The 24,370-nt window shown below is 47.7% G+C and overlaps 3 protein-coding genes across 5 annotated transcripts in view; 2 read left to right on the top strand and 1 right to left on the bottom strand.

The window, feature by feature from the left end:
* R3HDM2 (R3H domain containing 2) overlaps positions 1-5,514 on the bottom strand; it is a 161,796-nt gene extending 156,282 nt beyond the window's left edge. For all 3 annotated transcript variants that reach the window (XM_040491642.1, XM_040491644.1, XM_040491645.1), the window contains exon 1: positions 5,404-5,514. The gene's annotated coding sequence lies outside the window, so the exon portion shown is untranslated. The remainder of the gene's footprint in view (positions 1-5,403) is intronic.
* Positions 5,515-7,888: 2,374 nt separating this feature from the next.
* Positions 7,889-18,434, top strand: INHBC (inhibin subunit beta C). Its single transcript, XM_040491626.1, has 2 exons — positions 7,889-8,597; positions 15,605-18,434. Exons 1-2 carry the CDS (start codon positions 8,285-8,287, stop codon positions 16,351-16,353), a joined length of 1,062 nt encoding a protein of 353 aa, XP_040347560.1. The 5' UTR covers positions 7,889-8,284; the 3' UTR covers positions 16,354-18,434.
* Positions 18,435-20,024: 1,590 nt separating this feature from the next.
* On the top strand, positions 20,025-23,197 carry INHBE (inhibin subunit beta E). Its single transcript, XM_040491627.1, has 2 exons — positions 20,025-21,185; positions 21,447-23,197. Exons 1-2 carry the CDS (start codon positions 20,888-20,890, stop codon positions 22,196-22,198), a joined length of 1,050 nt encoding a protein of 349 aa, XP_040347561.1. The 5' UTR covers positions 20,025-20,887; the 3' UTR covers positions 22,199-23,197.
* The last annotated feature ends 1,173 nt before the right edge of the window (positions 23,198-24,370 follow it).

Here is a 24,370-nt window from a genome sequence, read left to right as displayed (position 1 = left end):
TTAGGAAAGACAAAAGTGCTTTGCAGATATGGTTTTGATCAGTATTAATAATAAACACTGTAACACAAATGTTATCAACATGAAATATATCAAAAGCATCCACACAAGGAAGGTAACAGACCAAGTGGCAAAGGAAACTAGTTAATGAAGTTAAAACCGTCTATCTCTATTCTGTACATTAGACAAGCATATATAAAATAATGGGAGCAAAATTACCTCCAAAAGGTCTAGATAGAATTGACTAAAATTTGACCAGCTTTTTATCTCTCCACTACAGACTCACAATCAACAAATACCTACGAGAAATAAATGAGTTCTTTTAAACCCTGTTAATACTTCATTTATTCTTACATTTCTAGCTCTATAGGATAAGGACTTAAGCTGAAATCTTTCAGGACCTCTGAGTAACTGTATGGGTACCAAACTATAGTTTTTACTTGCTTGCAAAAGATCTTCAATGAGGGGGGAAAAAAAGAGGCAGTAAAATATACTATTAACATCTTGGAAAAATAGAAGAATCAGAACACTGGTCTCAGAGAAGAGACCTTACAGGAACATTTAACAATTTAGCTTCATTTTTTTTTCCCCTAAGAAAATACCCAAAAACACCTGCAAATTATTTCCCAGGAAAAATCGAAGTCTTTGACAATTTAGAAAAGTCAGAGTGTGACAAATAAGCAAGTAATTAAAGGGAATGAAAGATTTTTGATGCTTCTGTGGTTAACAAACAGGAACAGAATGAGTCCTTTAAAGATACCAAAAGTGTTTTGACTATGGGGAGACATAACCACCTGAGGCTTTTGCACCTTTTCTCTCATCTCTAGCTGGGGTGCCCAATTTGGTAAGTTCTTTTTTTTTTTTTTTTTTTTTTTTAAGCACAGGAAAGCACTCTGGGAAACTTACTGTCAAAACTAGAAAGCTGAAATCGCTTTCCCAGTATAAGCTCAAACCAATGACCAACTCATAAGAGACCCTGCCTGCTGAAAAGTAGCAAGGACACCTGCAATTAAGAAGCATACCAGAATCTAGCCTTTCATACCTCCCAAGTGAAAAATGATGAAATCACCATAGACTATTGTAGTTAAGAGAGATTTCAATATCAATTTTAAGTGTTAGAGAAAGCAGATATATGCTAAGGAAATCTAAAGGAACTCAAAAAGGAGTTAAAACTGATCAAGGTTAAGATATCTTTTCCATCTCTGTTTTCAGAAATAAACTCAAAAGTTAGGAAGGAATGGACAGAGTAACTTCATTGGAAAGATGGAACACCTGCTACACTGCCAAACCAGCAATCATGGTAAGAACAAAAGTTAACCAACCACTAAAAGACTAGTAAGAGAAATGTTTTCTACACAGAGAGTAAGAAGGATACAGCTGGAGGAAAATACTGAAGCCACTGTGTATGAAGAAGGTCTCTAAAATTAGACCCACCAACTGTATTCATGCACACACATTCAAGCCATGAGTCCAGTTATTTTTCCTACTTGTAAGTTGGCAGCACAATCCACACAGGGACACTCAGAGTCCCTTATCCAGTCTTACAAGGAGGCAAAGAAAAACCTTAAAAAAAAAAAACAACACACACACACACACACACACACAGTTTCACAAAATTCCTCTGCACTTCCTGAGATCATGCAACCAAAATGCAACAGTTATTATCCCTTCCTCAAAATGTGTTTTTTCTTAAAAGCTTTCCTTGGGTTATGAAGAGATGTGGCACAGGAATAAGCACCGCGTCATTCAGAAACCATTACCAAACCATTATCGACACTGAAACACTGTCAGTACTCAGTATTATCTGCAAGAGGTGACAACATGGCACAGAGATGTTTAAGTTATCTCTGGAGTATCACAAAGACTTCCTAGAAACTTTGTGAAAACGATTTAAAGGGGGGGCAACAGAAGTTTGGTGGAAGTGCTTCTCAATCTGCCTAGATTACGTCAGAAATCATTCACAAAATAAGAACTACTATTATACTTCTGATGTTGTTAATTCTTTACATTCATATCAGAACTTCATCCAGTCCAATTGATAAAGATCCCCAGTTCTTCCACCCTACCACAAACTGTTCTCTCATAGGCCTGGCAGCTTTCAATGTCCTGGCAAAGGTGTAAGCAAAAACTTTAGGCTTTGCCATCAGCTTTCCCACAAAGTGTTAAAAGCACTATCTCACCCCCTTTGCCTTCCTAAGCCGGAGAAAAGTGGTCAGCACTGCGCCAAAGAGAAACCTCATCTAGGCCACTCTAGCCAGAGAAGGTAACAAATGCACCAATCAAGAAATGAGAAAGGAGAAAATAATGAGGGATAATCCACAGAATTCAGGAGGCCTGCTCCCTTTATCTTCAGACTTAATACAGAATTTAGTTGCTAAAAATGCCCCCAAAAAAGGATTTGTGGGAAAAAAGGATACGATGTTCCCCGGAAACCGACCACTCCACCATTGTTAGAGAAAGGTATCTTAGTTTTTGAGTTCAACTGGCTCCACATGAATGGGGGAAAAATATTACCCATACAACCCATGCTATAAATATTAATATCTTCAGTCTACTGAAAAATTCAAAGGGGAACCAGCCTGTTCAGCACCCTGAGGCCAAAGAGGTAAGGACAGTGATAGTTGTCTGATCAGGAAAGTGAACAAACATCAAGGGAAGAGCCTGAAACAGCAGGTAAAAATTCTAGTCACATGAGATCTGAGACAATCTGCCTCTAGGACCAATACAAGAATCCCCCATGCTCCATCCTCTCTGCCTTCGAAGTGCTTTCATTCAATGACCTGAAAGCACAAGACTTGAGAAATGTGGCAAGAAATGACAGAAAAAGGATCTCAAATTCTTCCAAGGAGTACTTCACAAAATCCTAGTGAAAATGAATTCCACACTTCCAAGGACAACCAATCATGACCAGAAATTCAGGACTAGGAGAGACTTGTGGAGCACCCAGTGCATGTCAAGTGCTATGCTAAGTGCTGAGGACACAGCAATTAACAAGACGATCTACCCTTATTAAGTTTACTTTCTAGCTGGGGAGACCAAACGTAAAGTATGTTATAGGTTGCTAAGTGGTAAGGAGGAAAATAAAGCAGAGAAGTGGGATAGGAGTTATGTAAATAGCTGGGGGGGGGGGGGTTGCTTTGCAAATTTATCAAGCCAAGGAAACGTCACTGTTTGAGTGACAGTTGAATAAAGACCTGAAGGAGGTGAGGGGACAAAGCAATGCAGTTGTAAAAAGAAACAGTAATCCAGGAAGGTCTGGGGAGTAAGTGCATAGCCCCTGAGGCAGAAGTGAGCCTGGTGTGCTCAAGAACAGCCAGGAGAGCACAGGAGGGGGGCGGCGGGGGGGGGGGAGAGGGTTACAGATCCAGGGCTTTAAAGACATTTGTAAAGTCTTTGGTTTTTATTCTGAAAAGCAAGGAAGCTATTTCCTCTTGGACTCTTTTCCATTAAAAAATATCAGACATCTGGGGCGCCTGGGTGGCGCAGTCGGTTAAGCGTCCGACTTCAGCCAGGTCACGATCTCACGGTCTGGGAGTTCGAGCCCCGCGTCAGGCTCTGGGCTGATGGCTCAGAGCCTGGAGCCTGTTTCCGATTCTGTGTCTCCCTCTCTCTCTGCCCCTCCCCCGTTCATGCTCTGTCTCTCTCTGTCCCAAAAATAAATAAACGTTGAAAAAAAAAATTTAAAAAATATCAGACACCCTATTTTTACATATGTAAATTTTTAAAATTTTGTTTTAAATTGCGGAGATCTACAATATAGATCTTACAGTGGACACAAAGACAGCTGGAACTGCAACTCTGAAATTTAACTTCTGCTAACAGTTCATCAGGCATCACAGATTCTCTGTCCTCTCAACCTCTGGGATCAGCAATGAGGGAAGAAAAACCCAACTAAAAAGTGAACTGAATTAACTAACCTACTACTTTGCACCCCAATTTAAATCATTTTTGTCTTGATAGAAAAAAGGAAATATTGGAAGAAGGAAATGGAAAAACTACATGAGAAAGAAAGAGGATCCACTAACAATTAATTTGCCAATTTGACTATCCAAAAATACAATAAAATGTTAGGAATGTGTGACACTCCTTAAGTGGAACATGTCACCTCCTTCTTCAGTCTCCATGTTGCCTACCACCATCAGACAGGATTCAGGCTTCTCAATTTCAGTTAAGTCTATTTGAAAAAAATGTATACAAGAACATTCATCCAACTGGGATCTGAATTTAAATTTTCCCACACCAACAACTTAAGTGTCCACAGATGGATGAATAAAGTTGGGTGATATATACATATATATATAATGGAAATATTAGTCGGCCATAAAAAATAAGTGACAACATGGGTAGACCTGGAAGGCACTTAAAATCAAAGACAAATACTGTATGATATCACTTATATGTAGAATTAAACACACACACACCAAAGTCATCGAAAAAGAGATCAGACTTGTGGGTTACCAGAAGCAGAGAGTACAATGAGGAGGAATTCTAGGAAGGTGATCAAAAGGCACAAATTTTCAGTTATAAGATACTCAAGTACTAGGGATGTAATGTACCTGAAGACTATGGTTGCCACTTCTATGAGATATACAGGAAAGTTGTTAATAGAGTAAATCCCGAGTTCTCATCACAAGGAGAAAAAAAACACTTTTTATCTTTTCTTTTTCTTTTTATCGTATCTATACGAGATGATGGATGTTAGCTGAACCTATTTCGATAGTCATTTCACAATACACGTAAATCAAACCATAATGTTGTGTGTCTTAAACATACACAATAATGTATGTCAATTATTTCTCGATAAACCTGGAACACATGTCTCATCCTCATCCAAGAACGATTCATTGAATGAATACTCTGTGGAGTTACCAAAATCAGGAAGAGTTTTAAAAAGCTCAAGGGTGAGTTATGAGCCTAATGTAGGCCCAACTTTTAAGCTCCAGAAACATCTCCCTGTATGTTCCTAGTCGGAGCCCAGTCCTCCAACAACTCGGACACCAGCATGATTCGAAACGCTCCAACACCTTTCCCTCCCATTTTTCCAACGCTCGAAGGAAAACGGAGACCCAAGAAACACATGGAGCTAGTCACCCCTAGGCACTACAAGGGCGCAACAGTTTTTAGCTCCCACCGCACAGGCCACAGGTGGCGCCAGCCCCCCGCCCTCCCCGCGCCCCCCACTCCTCCGCTTCTCGCCTGGGCTCCCCGCGCACACTCGGGGCGTCTCGGGCCTCAGGGCCATCCTTCACGGTGGGTTCCGGCCTTGACCCACCGCCCCCAGGCCCGGATAGCTCCAACGCGGGGAACCCAGGCCAGGGGCCTCCGCCCGCCAGCCCGCGAGGCCGCCACGCCCCCCCCCAAGGGGCACCCGCGCCGCCCGCCCCCTCGGCCGGGAGGTGGCCTCACCTCACGCGGGCCGTAGCAGGGAGGGCGCCCGCGTCTCCGCCCGCCGCCCGGGCCCACGGCCGCTCGGCTGCGGCTCGGCCCCGACGGCCGGCGGCGGCGCGCTTCTGGGGGCGGGCTCTTCTCGGCGGGGGTTTCCCCGGGGCCCGGGGCGGGGGAGCAGGGGGGACTGGGGCGGGGGAGGGGAAAGGGGCTTGGGAAGGAAGGGGGAGAGGGGGAGAAAAGGGGGGAACCAAACCCGGAAAGGGAGAAAAGGGGGGAGGGGGAAAATCAGAAGGGGAAGAAAGGCCCAGAGTCCGCCCCCCGCTGCGGCCTGCGCGCTACGTCACCACGTCTAGCGTAATCGTCAGCGCGTCCTACGCCCCGCGCGTCCCCGCTTCTCTGTGCCCCTTTCCACCGCTGCAGACGCCCCCTACCTGGTCACCCACCCAGCCTGCCCTCGCGTTCTCCTCCCTGGCACACACGTCCGCTCGCTCGCTCGCTCGCTCTCTCTCTCTGTCGGTCTCTCCGCGTTACCTGTGTCTCAAGCCGGCAATCCAGATCCACTGCGATCCTCAGTCCACCTTAAATCCATCAAGCCTGTCAGATTCACCCAAGATTAAAACATAATACTAATTACTGTGAAGTAATTTAAGTGTACAGAGCACTGTCAAAATAGCCTTTCACTTAGGACAGTAAATCTTGCACCCAATATGTGCAATAAATGTTTATGGTATAAATGGACAAAGGTGGTAGGTGAATGTCCTTTTTTTCCAGATGTAAAAACGTAACTCTACGTAAAAGCAGTTTTAAGTCCGTCCTATTAAAATCACTTACCACCTCCTTTCAAGATAGAGTTCTTTTCCTCAAGAGTCATTTGAAGTTGCAACCTCCCCCATTCTGTCTGTTCTAGGCAAATCAATTTAGTTATTGATTAGATGTATTTGGATCGTTTACTGACCAATTCCCTCCGAGAAGCATTGTAGTCTTACGGTGATAGAATTCGACCATTAAATATTTACTATGTCACAAGAACTGCAGTAGGCAAAAAGAATAATAATCAAATAATTATAGTACCATGTATGTGCTATAGAGATAGGTTCAATGTACTATGGAGGCGCCGGAAGGAGCAATTAGCTCTTAGAGGTGAGGGAGATTGAGTAAACTACAGAGAAGTTATATGCTGTGTGCCTTAAACATATACAGTGATGCGTAGCAATTATCTCTCAATAAAACTTGGGGGGAGGGAATTTCCACACCTTGAAACACCTACATCATAGATCAGGCACTATGTGCAATGCTAGTAATATAATGGTAAGCAACAGATACGACTTGAAAAGTTACTGCACTGCAGATGGTGATTGGGGGCATGGCTTCTAGGAAAGAAGAGTCCAGAAGGGCTAATAGTGGCAGAATTTCTTCATCACATCTAGAGGTACAGGTTACTCTGGTCCACAAACAAACCTACATAGCAGAAATAATAAACTTTTATTAAGCACTTGCTATGTGACAGCCAGTGTAAGTGTTTTTACAAAATTATTTAAATCTCAAGGCTCTGAGATAATCATTACAGATCTATAATCCTGTATTCAAAATCTATTGGGCCAGACATGTTTCAGAATTCAGAAAATTTCAAGTTTTAAAAGGGTAAAATGATACATATGCTATATATTACACAACACCCCTAGGAGTAGGATCCCAGAATCAATATTTTTTGGAGTAAAAATGTATAGTCTCAGTACACTTTTTAAAAAAATCATAGATAACCTCCCCTGTGTTCAAGTCAGACTTAGTCACCATATGAGTTATCAAAAAAAAAAAAGGATTATGGGTTTTTTTGGATTTTGGTATCATGGGTAACCATTTTTCCCACTTCTGCAATGAAAAAACTAAAGCAAGAGAAGTCAAGAAACTTGCCCAAAGTCACGCCACTAATAAAAGGAAGAGACAGAATTTTGACCAAGGTCATCTAGTTTTTAAAAAAATCTATCTTCCTAACTCTACCCACCATTCCTGCCAGGTAAATCCCTACTGTGGGGACACAGGCCCTTCCCTGGAGAGCCACTGGTCAGGACCTTTGGAGGGCCAGGGATTCTGAGAAATCTCAAAATTTCTCTTCCCAAACAGACAAATCCCCAAAAGGTGAGTAAATCTAACACTCAAGCCCCATTCCCACCTTCAGACTTCCCACTGAGGACACAGAAGACCTGGCTGGAACACTTCCCCTCCTTTGCCTTAACCTTCATACTGGCTAATCTGGATCCCAGCTGGGTAAAACCTAACGGGATAGGGGTGGGAAGGAATAACAAAGGATTCTGCATTATGAACCTCAGGGAGGGAGAAAAGGGGCATGGGGCTTTGAGAAGGACCAGGCAAAGGAAAATATAACTCTCAATTATCCCCACAACAGTGACAGGAAGTGTCATGCCAATGACCCCTCTTGTTTGAGAGTCAGTCACCCTTTAACACTCAGCCTAAAAACCTCTCATCTCTCCCTTTTCCTCCAGGCTTCCCAGCAAGGCTATTGATCTGAAGAGGAATTTCATCTCTAACCTTTGTCCCCAGGCCTGGCAGCTTACTTGGGTAACCCACTGCCTCCCAACATTGGCCCGGGGACATTTCTTTCCCCAAACAAACCAACCTCCCCTCACATCCCCCACTCTGTACTTTCACTGACTATGTGTTCGAGGCTCCTGCCAAGTTCTACCTGTAACTGGCTTCATCTCCCAAGTCAGATGTTTGGCTGCTGTATCCCCTGCAACAAGGAGTCATGCCAGCTGGACACACTCTCCTTCCAGGGCCCCCGGTGGCCAGGTTGGAGTTGAGACCACAGCTGTTGAGACCCTGAGCCCCAGTTTTACAGCTCTGCCTCAGCTGTATCACTCAAAGAGGCCCTCCCCCAGCAATGATCTCCTCATTGCTCCTGGCCTTCCTCCTCCTGGCTCCGGCTCCAGCGGCCATTCCCAGAGCTGACAGTCAGTGTCTGGCATGTGGAGGACCTGCCTTGGACTTGGATCGCCAGCGGGAGCTGCTTCTTGACCTGGCCAAGAGAAGCATCTTGGACAAGCTACGCCTCAGCCAGCGCCCAACACTGAGCCGGCCTGTGTCCAGAGCTGCTCTGAGGACTGTGCTACAGCACCTCCATGGGCCCCCCCAGGGGACACTTCTGGAGGCTGACAGGGAACAGGAATATGAGATCATCAGCTTTGCCGACACAGGTGGGTTCCTATGCTATAGATCTTCCCCAAACCACCTGACCTCTCTGGGAAAGGAAACGTCTCCTCCCAGCCTAACCCCTGTCCCCCTCCCCCAAACCATCCTACTCTTGCTTCCCATGGCCTATAATCTCCTAATCCCAGGCTCTCACCCCTCCCCACCCTACCTCCTGCTCTCTCTTATTTAGACTTCACCAATGGGCAGCTGGGAAGTGGGTAGAATTCACTTCTTTGGGGACCACCTGTCTGCATGTCCTCTGGCTCCCACAAACTTCCACAGGCTGTGGTGTGAGCTAATCTACTTCCTCGGCCTGGCCCCTGAGGCTGGGATCTGGGGAGTCTGTCCTTTCTCTGTTCTCCTCATCCCCCAGATGCCTCATTTTAGTAAAAAGGGAAACAGTAGAACACTGGGACTACAATACCCCTCCAACCTACCCCTGTTCTCTCGTCTTAATACCTTGGGTCCTCACATCAGAACAGGGTCAAAATGGGATTCAGAAAGGTGGGTAAAAGATAGAGGAGAAAGGAGGGTTACGCCCAGAGAGGGAAGAGGAGTTGGAGAATTTAGTGCATAGTTAGAGAGAAGGTCGAGAAATTGGAGACAGGACCCTAGAAACAGAACACAAAGTGATGTCTTTGGCCTCTGAGCCTCTTGCAAGCTCTTTCTGAGGTCTGGAAGATCCTGCCCACTCCTGGCCCCTTTCCCCTGGTCAGCACCTACTTCCCTGTCCCTTCAAGACCCAGTGCTCCCATCCTCAAAAACCCACCCTGACCTGAAGGTGATGGGCTCCCTCTCCCGTGGTTCCCATACCCTCACCCTGAACCTGAACTCTGTGTGGAATTGCCTGTTTCCAGGTTTTCTGTGAAGTCTGTCTTCCCATAAATGTCAATCCCTTGAGATCAAGAACTGTCATTTATTCTTCGCGTTATCACCAGAAGGTAGCGTATAGTAGAAATAACACTTGTATGATGTTTACTTGATTCTAAGCCTTTTACACACGCTGACTCCTTAAGATCCGCACAACAACCCAGTGAGGCAAGTACTACTGTTATCCTCATTTTAAAGATACTGAAACTGAAGCACAAAGATGTTGAGTAATTGGGGCACCTGGCTGGCTCAGTCCGTAGAACATGCGACTCTTGATCTCAGGGTCATGAGTTTGAGCCCCACGTTGGGTGTAGAGCTTACTTAAAAAAAAAAAAAAAAAAAAAAAAAGAGGTTGAGTAACTTCTCAAGGTCCTATGACTGGTAAGTGGTGGAGCCAGGCAGCCTAGCTCTGGAACCCATGACCTTGACCACCACACTACTCTGCCTCTCGTGAACACAGTAGATGACCAATAAACATTGGTTGCGTTAAACAACCAAACCATGCTATAAGTCAGCTTGACCACAGTGTAGAATCATCAGTGATGCATAAGACCCTATTCTAATTCAAAAGGGGATTTCTGCCTGTGATTAAGAACACAAACTGGAGCCAGATAAACCTGGGTTCAAATCCCTGCTCTGCTGCTTATTACTCTGTGACCTCGGTTGTTAATAGTTTTCTCACGTATAAAATGGGAATAATGAGAGGATAGTTGAGAGAATTAAATGAAGTAACACAGGTAATGTTCTTAGAAGGTTAAGGTGGGAAAGAGCAAGAAATCGAAAACTCAGCTCCTGTGCATGAGGGGTTTAGTTGCTGCTGGGAATAAATTAATTAGAAAGTAAGGCAGAATGAAATAATGCTAGAGGAGGGCACAGAGCTTTCTGGGGCAGGGGTTATTCATTGGGTCCTAGCGAGAGAGGAAAGGCTTTCAAAAGAAGATTGCAAATGGACTGGCATTGTAGAATAAGTTTGACTTCAATGGGTAGAGAATGGTAAACACAGTAAATGGAGAGTAAAAGTCTGAAGGAGTAAACTGCATTTGGAGTTGAAAAGTAGCTCGGAGTGGATGAGCACAAGGGTAGACAGATAACAACGAACCATGGCTCCCTTGAACACCAAGATCCTGTTTGGTGTTTTGTTTTGTTTGTTTGTTTGTTTGTTTGTTTGTTTTACCTCTGTATCCCTGACACCAGTTCCTGGCAACATTGTGATAATAATGTCAGCTACCAGGTATTTAGTGTGCCTGCCTCATCTCATTTAAAGTAGACTTTATTATTTCCATCTTCTGAAAGCAGAACTGACACTCAAAGAAGATCATTTACATGGCCAAGGTCATACAGTTGCAAGGGGCAGAATTCAAACACGGTTCTCTCTGACTTCAAAGTCTATATACTTTCCACATATTTGCTAATCAATGAATGAGTACAACATTCAGGCCCAAGGGGGCCTGATCTGAGATGACATTTGGAAGTGAGAATAACTGATACCTGGGTTCTACCTTTTTCATTTCAATATGTTAGCTTGAAGTTTTTATTCCAATTTAAGCTATCATCTACACTACAGTATGAAAGCAAGATCTGAGTGTTGCTCTTGGTGGAGATAGGAAGAGAGAGCTTGGGGCTCTGGAGAAACTGGAGTAGGGGCATTCAGTGATGTCCTGGAACTGCCTCCTACTGGCTCGTGAGAACAAATTACAAACATCTCCCAACTCCGCATCTAGGGTTGTCATGTTAATAGTTTGAAATCAGTCGTGGTGGGAGAATTTATACCACAGAAATTGGCAAACATTACAAATCAGGGTTTAGTTGCCTCCGGAATCCAGTTGTTAAACATTTACCAGCACACCACTGCCTGTGACCTAAAATACAGGTTATCTGCCTGCCACACACCTAACATGCAATGCTGACACAGGGACAGGATAACCATAATAGATACTCCTCTTCAATATGGGAGACAGGGGAGTGGGGGACACAGAACAGTCACTGATCCATGAACGTTCTGATATCCAGCCAGGCACATATCTCGGTCTACCCCAAATCCAGAATTCTCTTGGTTAGGACTGGGTCTTGCTCCTTGCTAAGAATTTCCTCTCCTCTTAAGGAGAGCCCATCAGTGCTCTCCTTGGCTTCTAGATCTACTGTCTCAGCCCTTGGCTCCACCCTCTGAGATGTCTTTCCTTTTACATAGGAAATGACCTCTGTCTGCAGTTGAGAAGTTTTCTCAGCCTGCTTTCTGCCCAAAGAAGTTGGGGGCCCAGAGACATCTTTCCATTTTGAATCATCTCTGTCCCTTTTAGTCCAAACTGGTGCTGCTTTCACTACTAAAATTATCTGTAAAACCCTGTGAGTCTTCTAAATAATGAATTGTAGTCTACTCGATTATACAAAAGACACTCAGCTTTATCAAGACAGACACCTCTTTAGGTTACAAGGCGGGATATTGTGGGTCAACACTCAAGATCCTTCGAAGCCATTTTGTCTAGTTGAGAGGATCTACAGAACATCATCTTAAATTTTAGATTTTAACAAAGGTGTTAGATCTTAACAAAGGCTCTTACAGCTGACCCTTTTTTAAATGTTTTGATCTTCACTCAGAGACCATGTTTTGCTGGCAATGCCCTGGATTTGATTTTTACCCTGAGACCATTTCTTACTTTGAGAACCTTTTGCCAGACAGAGAGGTGAGGAATGGAAAAATATCTTATTGTTCAATCTAGCAAGTCCTGTTGGAAATATTTTCTCTAAATTCTGCTTGAAAATTGAACAGTTCCTTTTTTAGTTCATGTCACTCCTGAAATGCCTTCTCATAGGCAGCTAAAATAAGCCAATTGGCACTTCCAGCATTCTGCCTGGAAATATCTTTAGCTAAATTCACAACTTTGTTAGATACCATTTCTAGCTTCCAAGTTACCACAGATGATAGCCAATACATAACACAGGTTCCCCTTTCTCCAGCTTCCAGTGGCAATTTCCTTACTGTTCTTCCTACCTTTGCTAACAGTCTCCTCACCATCCTCCCAACGTCTCCCTGCCACCCGGTCCCAAAGCCAACGCTACATATTTTGGGTCTTTGTTATGGAGCACCCTACTTCTGTAAAAGTTTCTGTTTCAATTATCTCTTAATACAACTAATCAGCCCAAACATAGAGGCTTAAACCAAAAAAGTCAACATTGCTGATGATCGTGTGGTTTGACTGGGCTTATCTGGACAGCTCTTCATCTCCATTTGAGGAGTAGGTAAGGTCACTGAAGCAACTGCATTCAGTCAGGAGCTCGGATGGGACAGGAACATCTAAGATGGTGTCTGATCCTCAAAGTCTCTCATTATTCAGTAGTCTAGCCCAAGTTTCTTTAAAGCCTGGTGGCTGGCCTCCAAAAGGGCAAAACATCATTGTGTAAGCACTTACCAAGTTTCTGCTTGAACTGTGTGCTTGCCTATGTCTCATTGGCCAAATCAGGTCACACAGCCATGCCCAGACTTAATGTGGAAAGGAACTGCACCAAGCCATGAATTTTGGGAAGTGGTGTTCATTGGGGGCCAACTGTAATAGCCTACCATAGCCCCTACTTGTTATGTGTCTGCCTGCTTTAACTAGGGTAAATTAAGAGATTTTAATGGGAGGGTGCTTAGTGACATAGCAAGATTAGTTGAGCCCCTCAGACTCTTCATCTAGGATTTGGGAATTGGGGCACACTAGAAGATCATGTCTCTTAGCTAAGAGGAGCTGAGTAAAAGATTCTGTAGACTCGGGAGCTGGGGCCACCATTTTAGGACCTGAGGAAACTGACAAAGGAGAAGTAGATCCACAGGGAGAGAGGAATGGAGTAGTCTTACTTAGAGAGATGGAGATGAGAGATGTCATGTTGGCTTTGAGAGCTGTCGAGAACAACCTTATTCCTGACTTTCCAATTCACACAAAGCCTAGTTGAACTTTATTTTCATTTAACAATCATGTTTTGAGTGCCTATTATGTACTAGACACTACAGAGAATGGTGAACCGTACAGGCACAATCTCCACCTTCATGGAGTTTACATTCTAGATGGTGGGGCAGGGAGGAGGAGAGAAGAGGAGGAGAAGTACATAGTAAACATATGAACAAAAAACAAAAGTGACTACAGACAGTGGTAGTAGCTATAAAGACAGTTAAGCAGGACGATGTATTAGAGAAATGGTCATATTGTTGAAGGCTGCTTTAGATATGTTAGTCGGAAAAGCCTCTCTGAGAAGGAGACATTTGAGTTAAATGCCAAAAAGAAGCCAGTCCTTCAGAGTCCTTTCCAAGGAAAGACATTCCAGACAGAGGAAACAGCACGTGCTGAGACCATGAGGTGAATCCATGTTTGGTGAGTTCATGGAACAGAAAAGAGACAGTATAGGTAGAATATAGTCGTTAAATGGCAGAGTGCCTAATCATACAAGTTTTTTTGTGCTAAGAGGTTTAGTTTATTCAAATAGCAATGGGAAGCCTTTGAAGGGTCCTTAAGCTAAGGAGATCATCCCATTTATGTAATAAAATGCACGCTGGCTGATATATGGAGAATGATTTGGGGGACAAGAGTGGACCATCTGGGAAGCTATTGCCATAATTCAAGAGAAAAATGATGGTGGGTTGAACTAATATGTAGTAGAGGAGATGGGGATGAGTGCAATTATATTATGAATTGGAGGTGGAGCTGTCAGATATTGCAGATAGTTTTAAAGTAGGGGATGAGGGCAATCAAGGTTTTGCCTCAAGCAATGCATGTATAGGGAATAAGATTGGAGAAGGAATAGGTTTGGGTTGGGGTGGGATAAATCTAGAGTTTATCTTTGAACATGAAGAGTTTAAGATATCATTGGATATCCAAATAGAATATCAGATCAGCAGCTGGATATACAAACCTGAGGATCAGGGAGAGGTCAGGGCCAGGGATATATATTTGGGAGTCATCAGCATACAGATGGAATAGAAAGCCATGGGAATTGATGAGATCATTCTGGGAAAGAATATAGATAGAGAAGAGAGCTCAGGACCTTCAACACTGAGAGGTCAGGGAGAGGAAGAGGAGCTGTCAGTAAGAGACCAAGATAGAGTGGCCAGAGTCGCAAAAACCAAGAGAAGGAAATATTTCAAGAGGGAGGGAATGATTAAGTGTGTCAAACACTGCTTAAAGGTCAAATAAGATGAATATAAAGAGATGAAACCATTGGATTTGGCAGTGTAGAAAGTGTTGGTGATCCTGACAAGAGCAGTTTCAGTGGAGTGGAGGGAATAGAAACCCAATTAAGGTGTTCCAGGAGGTCAGGTAAGGGATGAAGAGAGAAAATTGGACAAGAGTAATAGCGATAGGAAGAAATACATAGAATCATTGTGGTGAGGGACTGGATATGGTTTCTAGAGGTGATAAGGAGGGTAGTGGTGCCACCAATTCTAAGACAGAAAGAGGGGTATATAGGAAGGAAAAGAGTGATTTCCATTTGGGAAAATTTTTATTTTAATGTGCTGGCAGGACATTCATGTGGCAAAATTAAGCAGTTAGAAGTTTAAACCTGAAGGTTGTTGATTCCCAAATCTTTTTTTTTTTTTTTTGAGAGAGAGCTCTAGAGAGAGAAAGTGGGGAGGGGGAGAGAGAGAGGGAGACAGAGGATCCAAAGCAGGCTCAACACTGACAGCAGAGAGCCCGATGCGGGGCTCAAACCCATGAACCATTAGATCATGACCTGAGCCAAGTTGGACACTCAATCGACTGAGCCATCCAGGCACCCCGTTGATTCCCAAGTCCATATATCTAGTCCAGAGGTGCAAAATGGTCTCGACTAGACATCCAGATATGAGACTCACCAGCATAAAAATTGTGTTGGCTGACCATGAATGTGGGTAAGAACTCTCTTCAGTGTAGAGTAAAAGGAAGTGAAGGTCAAAGACAAACTATGGAGAACTCTTGCATTGAACAGATGGTCAGAGAAAAAAAAAGCCAGCAAAGAAAATCAAGGAAGACTCATAAGAGTTGTGTCATAGAAGCCAAGAGAGAAAAGATTTTCAATAAAGAAGGAGTGGTCAACAATGCCAAGTGCTGCAGGGAGTTCAAGCATGCTGAGAGTAAAGAGGTAGCACTGACACTCAGAAGACCATAGTGACTGGGGGTTCTTGTGTCCACAGGCTTTTCCAGCATCAACCAGACTCGTCTTGACTTCCACTTCTCCTCTGATAGAACTGCTAGTGCCATGGAGATCCAGCAGGCCAGCGTCATGTTCTTTGTACAGCTCCCTCCCGATACCATCACCTTACCTTTGAAGCTGAGGATCCTTGTGCCAGGCTCACATGACACCAACCTCACCTGGGCCACTCAGCAACTGCTGGAGGTGGATGCCAGTGGCTGGCACCAGCTCTTCTTGGGGCCTGAAGCTCAGGCTGCCTTCAGCCAAGGGCACTTGACCCTGGAGCTGGTACCTGAAGGCCAAGGAGCCCAGAGCTCGGTCATACTGGGTGGGGCTGCCCACAGACCTTTTGTGGCAGCCAAGGTGAAAGTTGGGGGCAAGCACCGGCTTCACCGGCGAGGCATCGACTGCCAGGGTGGGTCAAGGATGTGCTGCCGACGAGAGTTCTTTGTGGACTTCCGTGAGATTGGCTGGCACGACTGGATCATCCAGCCTGAGGGCTATGCAATGAACTTCTGCACAGGGCAGTGCCCACTGCATGTGGCAGGCATGCCTGGCATTGCTGCCTCCTTTCACACTGCGGTGCTCAATCTTCTCAAGGCCAACACAGCGGCAGGCACCGCCGGAGGGGGTTCATGCTGTGTGCCCACGGCCCGGCGCCCCCTATCTCTGCTCTACTATGACAGGGACAGCAACATTGTCAAGACTGACATACCTGACATGGTGGTAGAGGCCTGTGGGTGCAGTTAGTCCGTGTATGGTATGGACAGCCCAAGGTGGGGTAGGCAAGCATGCCCTCCCGGAAGTACCCTTCCTTGAGAGGAAGAGATGGCCCCATTACTGTCTCTGTCCAGAAGGAGGGCTCCCTCTTCCTGAGCAACTGATGGAAATTATGCCAACTGTGACTTGAGGAGATCTTCATCCAAAGAGAGTCACTGTACATCTTCATGACCACCAGTCTCTCTCCTCAAGCTTAGTCTATCCAGCAAGCCCCACAGGCTCAACTGCCACCCCAGGGACTCTGATCCACCTGCAGCCATTGGCAGTGACATCTAGTTCCTAGGCAGAGATATCTGTAGCCTACCCTTAATCCATCCCATAATCCACAATACTTCCCCCTCTTCCCGCTTGATGGCTGTCACTCCAGGATGAGCTGACCAAGCCCCTTCCCCGATTTTCTGGATTACCAGAGAGCCCCTTCCTTGGATTCACTGGGGATTAGATCACTGTTTTCCAAAGTGAGGTTTACTCTTCTCTGTATCTTGAGCCCCTTTCTTATTTGCCTTGCTGGGCTGCTAAGGCTCTCTTGGCACATCTTTATCCATTCTTTTCCCTGTTCTATGACCTTAGGGGCTGACTCACCTGAGCTCCTTTGGCCTCTGGCTTCCTGCTGAATTTGACTAAGGGGAGACACAAGCAGGAGATCAAAGGATAGGAGGTGATAGAGGCCAGGGTATTTCTTACTCCTGTTCCCTCTTTCTAGTTGCCATGGATCTGTGTGACTGTGGCTGCGGCCTGTCCCTACAACTCCTGTCTGGCTCGCCACTGGCCCCAGCTCTGCCTAGGTTCTGATGTCACTGCTTCTGCACTAGGGGCTTGCTAGTCCCGGGGAGTTTCAACATCCCTCCTTGGTTCCCTTAACCCTGCCTCTGTAAATAAGTTCTTTATTAAGTCTCCTTCGTGATACAAACGCAGACAGCTGAATAGTTCTTTTGTCTCCTGCTGAGACCCTGGCTGACACCAAGGATGACACAGAGTTTGCCTGCCTTGTGCACTTCTACTCTCTCTCACACACAGGCTCCTCAGGGCTGAGCTGTTGTGTCTATCCCATGCTTCATGCCTCTTCCTTCCCCAGGCTGCCTTGTCTTCTTTCTTAGGCCCCCTCCTCCCCCTCTCCCAGAACCACCTTTGCTGGTCTCAGTGCCGATAAAGACTTAGGTTTTACCTGCTCTTCTCCTCTCTCTATCCTCACTCCGAGAGATGAGACAGATCACTGCTCACTCAGCAACCAGGCTGACAACCTGTGAGCCCTTCTGTGGTGGGAGGCAGAGGCACGGCTCAGAGCTGGCTGCCCTCCCTCACTGAACCCAAGGGCTCCATCCAGGAGACGTGCTTGGAAGCTGGAACTGGCCAAGGGCCACTCGCATGGGACAGGGAGAGTAAAAGGAAGGCACAGAATGAGGACAGGGAGGTATTTGCTCTGAGACGGGGTCCTCTCTAGACCTTTGCCCTTCTTTCCTCATCATCCCCTCCCTTTGGCTGGACAGCCCTGAACCATGGGGTCGATATTGTCTGCAGCCCAAGGCCGAGTTTGCGCAAAACCCATGTGTCCTTTGGGTAATGTGATGTCTGTGTTTGCTCAGCTTATAACCCCCTCCTCCCAGGGTCTGAGGTCCCTGGAATAGGAAGCCTAGAAGAGACAGCCTGAAAGGGACGTCCTTAGGGCCCTGCAAATCTGAGCCTTGGGGCTTCCTGAGCAACCCATGGAAGCTCTGCCACCTTTGCCTTGAGGAGATCTTCATCTAAGGACAACATCTAAGGAAGTCTTCTGTGCCTCTTTCCCCCCCTTCCACAGTGTGTCCCCTCCCTACAAGCCACTGTGATCTAACCTCTCTCCCTCCAACTACACTTTCAGTCTCCAGGGGCAAGACAAAGGTGAGATGAAGCAAGGCACTCACTTGGCGGGGCAAACTTGTAAGGGGTTGTCAAGAAATTCATCAATTAAGATAAATAATATCTTAATGGAATATTTTTAAAACACCAAAATGAATGCCCCCAAACCCATGATGAACAACATAACAAATTTTAAAATAAACACGGCATCAGTATTACTCTTTCTTTTTGGCTCTGCCTTTTGGGAAAAGGGAAAAGGGTGGGTCTGTTTTCTTCCGAACCTTTTCTTCCGGAGCCTCTTGGCCCCTAACTCCAGACTGAGTTGGGTTTTTCTCATGTGGGCAAGATAATCACTCCGGCTTCTACTTCCTTACCCACCCCCAAGCCTGTCCCTCCCCAGCACCCAACCAGGTTGGTGGTAGGGCGGGCCTGTGAGGCAGATGGCTGGGGTATTTATAACCTGGGAGCACTTCTTGGGGAAAGTGACTAAGATGCTAAGAGCATATTTATAGCTGGGTTCTGACGTAAGTGTCAGTGGGGAGGTAGGGCCAGGCCAGGCACAGCAGCAAGAGGATAGGAAGAGCTGAAAATTGGGGGCACCTGATAGAGAGGGTCGGGGAGAAGTAGGGTCGGCTGCCACTTTGTTCTGCTTCCCTTGACTCTGTCTCCTGGCACCCACAGGTAAGCCCTCTGAGACACCAGGCGTAGGCAGAATCTTCTTTGCAGTTCCATGTTCCAGACCCTAGGAGCAGAGGGCCGTCACTCTCATCATCCTCAACCAACAGAGAAGTTGCTGAGAGCCGGGGAGAGAACTGGACAGAGGGGTTTGAATATGTTTTGACCCGGGGAGACACGTAGGGAGGAGAGGAGAGTCTCAGAGTCTCATCTCACTGTCCCCTCTCCCCCTCCCCACCACACAGTGCCCCGGGTTTCTAGGAAGAGCCTGGCACCCGTCGCCAAGCTCCATTGCCACGCGTCAATATGACGAGGTCTAAAACCAAAGGTAGCGGCGACGTGGGGCCTGACGACAGCTTCTGCTCTCTGGCAGTGGAGAGAGGGGAGAGCACCGGACCAGCCTCTCTGTCTGCTGTAGGAGAGACAGAGTCCCCAGAATGAGAGGTTGGGAAGCGTCCCCATCTCCCCACTTCTGAGAACAGCCCATTCCCTGGGAAGTTGGTCAACGCTAAGCCAGCTGCGGTCCAGTGGCGCCACACTGCCACATGGTGGACACCGGCGGTACTGAGGCCCAGCCCCCAAAGCACCACTTTTCTTCCCCTGGTGCCAGGTCTAATAGTCCCTTGACAGCCCCCACTGGCTAAAGAGGGGAGATTAATCAAATGGAGTAGGGGCACATTTCCCAATCACACTTCTTGCTTTCTAGCTTCTTGAAGAAACCAGGGACACGGAGAGAAAGGCTAGCATGAAGTCAACCCTAAGTTGAAGGTGGAGGGGCCATGGCCCTTCCACTCAGTGAGGAAGCATGGTAAGGAGGGCTGGGATTGGAACTGAGGTTGCTGCAATCATCTTGCTTTGCTCTTAAAAGTCCTTAAAGCTCCCACTTCCTGTCCCCGCTCACAGAGGCCTGGCACCACTTCCAGGATGTCCTAAATTTAGGCAACTCTCACAGTCCCCTTAAAGAGAACCAGCAGCTGGGTATGGGCCCTCCCAAGTCCCATGCCCTTCTGCCAGCCTTGATGGACTCTGCCCTGCTCTAAGATTGCATCACCACCACCCGTACCTCTCTGGTTCCTCAGACATCGTAGCGACATGCCCTCCCCCCCAACCCCCCTCCGTGCTCCAGCCCTCCTCCACGTTGTGCTCCAGTCCAACTGGACTCTGGGCGGCCAGCATAGGCAGGGTCAGGAGGTGACTTCCGTGCCCCGTGGCACTGCCACCTTGGCCTGGGCAGGAGGACTCCGCTCCTCTCCCACCCACAACCTCTCCTTGCTGTCCCAACCCCGTTGCTAGAAATAGAGACCAGAGTTCTCCTTCTGGCCCAGAGATCCTGGAGAAATGACCATCAGAACTCACAGCTGTCTGATGAAAACTGTTGCAGCAGAGGTGGCCGGGCAAGCTAGAAAGACTAGAGGTATGGGGAAAATCGCCCTCCCCACCTAGCTCGTATGGAATCCCTCCCCTGAGCCCCAGACCTTGGGGACTGAGCATGTGAAATCATTCTCTTTCTTGCATCATGCGTGTCCACATTGCCCCCCCACCCCCCTACCCCACCTCAAACTCAGTGACCAGGGCCAGATGGTGAAACCTCAGCTGGGGCGGGGTGGGGGGGACCTCCACCCCCTCCCCTGCAAGGACCTGATGGGCAGCACAGCTGGCCAATCCTGGGGCTCAGAGGGTAGGTCTGCTGGCTGACCACTAGGTGAGGGAGCCCCAGGTTGCGGCTCTAAAGAGGCCCCAGTCAGTAACCAGCCATGAGCTGTGAGGGTCAAACCTGCAGACTACGCTAAACTCAGCTACCCATAGGACCATCCACCTACTGCCTTCCTGAGTCCCAGGAAAGAGAAGACAGGTGGCTCTACCCTTGGCCAAGGGTAGGTGTGGCACCGCTGTCTGCCTCTGCTGCGCCCTCATTGGCCTCCACGCAATCAGATCAACAGAAGGAGCAACTGCCATCCAAGGCTCCTGACCCAACCCAGGGCCATTCACCAGGAGCATGGGGCTCCCTGATGGCCAGCGCCAGCTGGTGCTGCTGTGGGCACTGGTGTGGGCACAGGGGGCAGGGTCTGTCTGTCCCTCCTGCGGAGGTCCCACACTGGAGCCCCAAGCAGAACGTGCTCTGGTCCTGGAGCTAGCCAAGCAGCAGATCTTGGAGGGGCTGCACCTGACCAGTCGTCCCAGAATAACTCACCCTCCACCCCAGGCAGCGCTGACCAGAGCCCTCCGGAGACTGCAGCCAGGAAGTGTGGCTCCAGTGAATGGGGAGGAGGTCATCAGCTTTGCTACCATCACAGGTGGGTGAGGGAGAGAGCGAGGCAGAGAGCAGACCGGGAGAGGGAGGCGGACGGGGAGACTGATGGAAAAGGCAGACGGCGCAGGGTGTGGGAGGAGAAGTTGGGGCGGGGACTGGCTGCGGAGGACGGGGGACCCAAGGCAGTCCCAGTTTCTTCTAAGGGTGGGTGCTAGGGAGCGCCGTGGGTAGGGCTTGCGGGGGTCTCCGAGGAGAGCTTTAGCTCTGCTCACATTCCTCCGTCCCTTCTCCATCTCCCTGGCAGAGCCTTCCACTTCCGCCTGCAGCTCCGTGCTCACCTTCCACCTGTCCACAGCTCAGTCCCGGCACCTGTACCACGCCCGCCTCTGGCTGCGTGTGCTCCCCACCTTTCCCGGCACTCTTTCCTTGAGGACCTTCAGGTGGAACCCAGGCAGGAGGCGCCGAGAGTCGCGCACCCTCCTGGCGGAGCACCAGATGACAACCCCAGGCTGGCACGCCCTGACTCTGCCCTCTAGTGGCTTGAGGGGTGAGGCGTCCGCTGTCCTGAAACTCCAGCTGGACTGCAGACTCCCAGGAGGCAACGCCACGGCTGCCCCACAGTGGCTCGTGGACACGGCGGGAGATGAGCGGCCCTTCCTGGAGCTTAAGATCTGGCCCAAGGGGCCTGGAGCAGGCCGCACCAGGAGGAGGACCCCTACCTGTGAGCCCGAGACCCCCTTATGTTGCAGGCGAGACCATTATGTAGACTTCCGGGAACTGGGATGGCGGGACTGGATCCTGCAGCCGGAGGGGTACCAGCTCAATTACTGCAGTGGACAGTGCCCCCCTCACCTGGCAGGCAGCCCGGGCATTGCTGCCTCCTTCCATTCTGCTGTCTTCAGCCTCCTCAAGGCCAACAACCCTTGGCCCTTGGGTACTTCCTGCTGTGTTCCTACTGCCCGAAGGCCCCTCTCTCTCCTCTACCTCGACCGTGACGGCAATGTGGTCAAGACAGATGTGCCAGATATGGTGGTGGAGGCCTGCGGCTGCAGCTAGCAAGAGGACCTGGGGATTTGGAGTAAAGAGATCAGTTGGGGGTTCCCAGGCAAAGGGCATCTGTGGCTGGAGACATTAGATTCCTGATCCACAGCCCCACCCAATGGGTGGGGTGGCAGTATGACTGGGTTGACCCCTAGGGGACCTGAATGGGCACGTACTCGTCCAGACTCTTGCCTATTCCAGGTTGATGTGTGGGGAGATGGGGAAGGTGTGTCCTCTAAAGGAATCTACCCAGAAAGCATGATTGCTTACTCTAACCCCTATGAAAAGATGGCAGAGGTGAGGGAGGGACAGAGGGAGGGAAGGAGAAGGCAGAGAAAAATTACTTCGTCTTTCTCAAGAAGAGAAAGTCCTCAAGTGAGGGGAGGAAGAAGCAGACCAAGATCCCAGCAGGCTTGGGACAGGGGAAACAGGCTGGCCAAGGGTAGGAACTTTGGAAGAGCTCTAAGGGAGCGTCAAGAAAGAGATAGGCAAGGGGCTAAGAGGAGGTGTGTGGGAGAGCCCCAGAACTGGGAGTCAGGAGAGAGGGGTGCTGAGCCCAAGAAGTTCCCTGTTTTTTTTTTCCCAGCGGGGGACAGGACGCACTGGGGAGACAAATGTTTATACTTTCCTAATAAAAATGAGGGGAAAACCCAACAAGTATGAGTCATAAAGGGCTGGGGTGATAGTCTAAAGGGATAGGTTTTCAAGGTAAGGTCTAGGGACCCCTGAAAGTTCCCTTGAGACCCTTTCAGGGGTGTTCACAAGGTCAAAACTACTTTTATAATAACACTAAGATGTTATTTGCCTTTTTAATTTTCATTTTCTTAAAAGTATACGGTGGAGTTTTCCAGAGGCTATGTGGCATGTTATTACATCATCTTTCTGACATCATTGTTAATGGGATGTGTGCTTGTGTACTCTTGTGTTACAAACTTTTTTTTTCAGTTTAATTTCTAATATAGTACATTGATATGAACCACACAAACAAAAATTCAATAAATGTTAAGAGTGTAATGGGGGGTGCCTGGCTCTCAGTGGGTACAGCATGTGACTCTTAATCTCTGGGTCATGAGTTCAAGCCCCACATTGGGCATGGAACCTAATTAAAAAAAAAAAAAAAGAGTGTATCGAGGTCTTGAAATCAAAATGTTTGAGAATCACTGATCTAGAGACCTGGGTGAAGAGGAAAAAGCAGTGTGCTCTAAAAAAGCTTCCCTGAAAGAAAAGGCAGATGGCTGGGACAGGAGCATATGTAGGGTGACCAATGGTTTTACCTTCTTCTCCAGTGACCATTGGTGTTGCCTGACCCTCTGTGTATAACTGATGTCTGGGCCAAATTCATATGGGGGAGGGAGGGTCAGACAGGACTCATGCTATGCTCCCCCACAGTTCCTACCTATATTTGTAGGGCCTCAGTCCTCTCACTAGTTTTACCTTTTCCCCTTGACCCTCAGTCTGAACAGTTAACCTACTAAGTCTCCAGGCCCCAGGAGGTGGTTCTTGGAAGCAGAGCTAGGATGTGGGAGGTCTGTCTGAGGGGTGACAGGAAAGGAAGAGACTCCTTTTCCTCACCATGTTCTCTTCCCTTTCTCATAAAGAAAGGTCATAGAGACTAAAATAGCTGCCCCTTCCCCTGCATCCAGTCACCATGGCAACACAATCCAAAGGGACGGGGCACTCCCCTATCAGACACTACCGTTCTGTACAAGCAGCCTCTTCTAGTGTGCCTTTGCATTTCTTAGGGCTCGTACAATCCCCTCCCTGGGCTCCTAACACGGCTTTGCTGGGGGGACTTGTTAAGCCTCCTACTTCTTCAGCTCCCCCAGTCTACTCCGCTTCCAGACTCTGAGAGAGTGTCATGTGCCAGAAAAGCCAGCAGAGGGCGCAGACAGCCTGGAAGCGCAGGAAGCCGGCCGCACGGAGGTGCGGAGGTGCCCGCAGTCTCCAAAACTTCGAGACGAGGGAGAGCGGGGGTTCTCAGAGGAACAGTGCTTCCATCCCAGGGTTCCTCAGTAGCCTTGTGAACCGCATACTCTGCGCCCAGATCCTCAGCCACTGCTTCTCTTTTTTATGCTCTATAGACCCCTCACTAACAAGCCAACTCTGTTTCAGTGCCATTTGCACCAAACCCCAAATCTGTCCCAACCCCTTCATATGTTCCATTGAAAGAGTGAGGCGGGCAGATTA

Source organism: Herpailurus yagouaroundi, unplaced genomic scaffold, assembly GCF_014898765.1.
Source record: "Herpailurus yagouaroundi ecotype Mexico unplaced genomic scaffold, PumYag 182, whole genome shotgun sequence".
NCBI lineage: Eukaryota > Metazoa > Chordata > Mammalia > Carnivora > Felidae > Herpailurus > Herpailurus yagouaroundi.
Note: the sequence above shows the minus strand (reverse complement) of the source record. Positions and strands in the feature narration are given on the sequence as shown.